Source organism: Macadamia integrifolia, unplaced genomic scaffold (assembly GCF_013358625.1).
Source record: "Macadamia integrifolia cultivar HAES 741 unplaced genomic scaffold, SCU_Mint_v3 scaffold2957, whole genome shotgun sequence".
NCBI lineage: Eukaryota > Viridiplantae > Streptophyta > Magnoliopsida > Proteales > Proteaceae > Macadamia > Macadamia integrifolia.
This window is the reverse complement of record NW_024869088.1, coordinates 1-1,694: the sequence shown is the minus strand read 5'-3', so window position 1 is coordinate 1,694 and position 1,694 is coordinate 1. Positions and strand designations below refer to the sequence as shown.

The 1,694-nt window shown below is 33.5% G+C and overlaps 1 protein-coding gene across 1 annotated transcript in view; it reads right to left on the bottom strand.

Moving 5' to 3' along the window:
- Window positions 1-1,299, bottom strand: part of LOC122067523 (ABC transporter C family member 3-like) — a gene marked incomplete at its 5' end in the record, with an annotated part of 2,361 nt that extends 1,062 nt beyond the window's left edge. The window contains 3 exons of the mRNA XM_042631371.1: window positions 217-522; window positions 684-892; window positions 1,005-1,299. Of these exons, the coding sequence (XP_042487305.1) occupies window positions 217-522; window positions 684-892; window positions 1,005-1,299 (810 nt within the window). The remainder of the gene's footprint in view (window positions 1-216; window positions 523-683; window positions 893-1,004) is intronic.
- Between the last annotated feature and the right edge of the window lie 395 nt (window positions 1,300-1,694).

Genomic DNA, 1,694 nt, shown 5'->3' with positions numbered 1-1,694 from the left:
AAAAAAAAAAAAAGAGCAATGATGATTTAGAAATTGAATGAAAAAATAAAAGGAATATGACCATGAGAAAGGAGTTCATAGAGATGCATGTCCAAATTAATCAATTGCATATGTTTGTTTTGCATGCAACTCCTCAGTAAGAAAATTTTTTGTCTATCCTATCTTTGTCACTAATAAAATTTATTCATCAAATGACAAAAAAAAAAAAAAAAATACCTCCCAAATTTGTTCATCAGTGTAAACTTCAAGCGGGTCAAGATTGCTTCTTAGAGTCCCCTCAAACATTGTCGGGTCTTGTGGGATGATGCTCAGTCTTGATCGTAAGTCATGAAGGCCAATCTTGAAAATATTGATACCATCTATGTGAATTTGACCAGCTGTTGGTTCAAGCATGTGGAAAAGAGATTGCACAAGAGTTGATTTACCACTTCCCGTTCTTCCAACAATACCAATCTTAATCCCTTCAGGAAAAGTGCATGTGAGACCTCTCAAGACAAAAGGAAGATGTGGGGCATACCTGACCTACATATATATTAAATAATCAAATCACAAAGCTTAGCAAAATTCCATAAGAGCAAAAAGAATGTCCAAAAAATCATTAGGCTTTAGAGGATCTATTTCATAAGATGAGGAAATAAGTAAAGAAAAAAAAAGACTTCAAGAACCTAGGTTAGGAAGATTACTTGCAGATCAACAATATCAATTTTTCCTTGTGATGGCCATTCATGACTTGGCTTATTTTCTTCTACCAACAAAGGGGGTTCACTGGGGATGCAGGCGTATTGTAGTATCCTCTCAATAGATACGATATTATTCTCAAGACTGCAAAGATCCCATATGACCTCGTGCATACTGAAACGAAGCCCATATGTGACTGCTAAACCCACAACACCTTCAAGAAAGAAAAGAAAACAAATTAAATTAAAAAGCATTCTTTCATGTGAGCAACCAATCATAGTTTCCGGAAATGATGGTTTTATAAGATCTCAAGTTCAACTTTTTACCAGGACTGAATACTCCCTTCGGCATTGAGATCAAGAAAACCAAAAAGACGGCATATGTGATCGATGCCAACATATCCATGCGGAAACATAACCATTCCATTGCACCAGAGAAATGAAACTTGGGCCGGAAATACCCATCTACAAGCTTAAGATTTGTATCCATAAACCTTTCTTCTTGATCAAAACACCTGATTGTGGTTGAACCTAAACTAGATTCAGTAAAATGTTGTGTAATTGGAGCTTGACATACTCCAGTCAATCGTGATAGTTCCCGTGCTACAGATATATAGTATTGCTACAAGGAAAAGTTTATATAAAGGAAATTAGGTACAATATAGAAGAAAAAAAAAATGTAGTGAATAATCTATAGTTAGTTAGAGAATGATATAGACTTTTATATGAGGTATTTCTTAACATCAATTGCTTACATTTAGATGGTTGATAGTTACAACATAACCATGGATGAAATGGTAGGAAAATATTTTATTCTATTTTATTTACCTAACCAAATAATCATATGATCAAATTTCAAATCCAACTAATACCACATGTATTCATATCCCTCTTTTTTTTTTCTTTTTTTTTCCTTTTTTTTTCTTTTTTTTATATGGTGGCTTAGTTTAGACAGTTCCTTTGCAAATCACATTGGTTTTACCACACTTTAAATTGATGCAGGTCCATTTGCAAAAA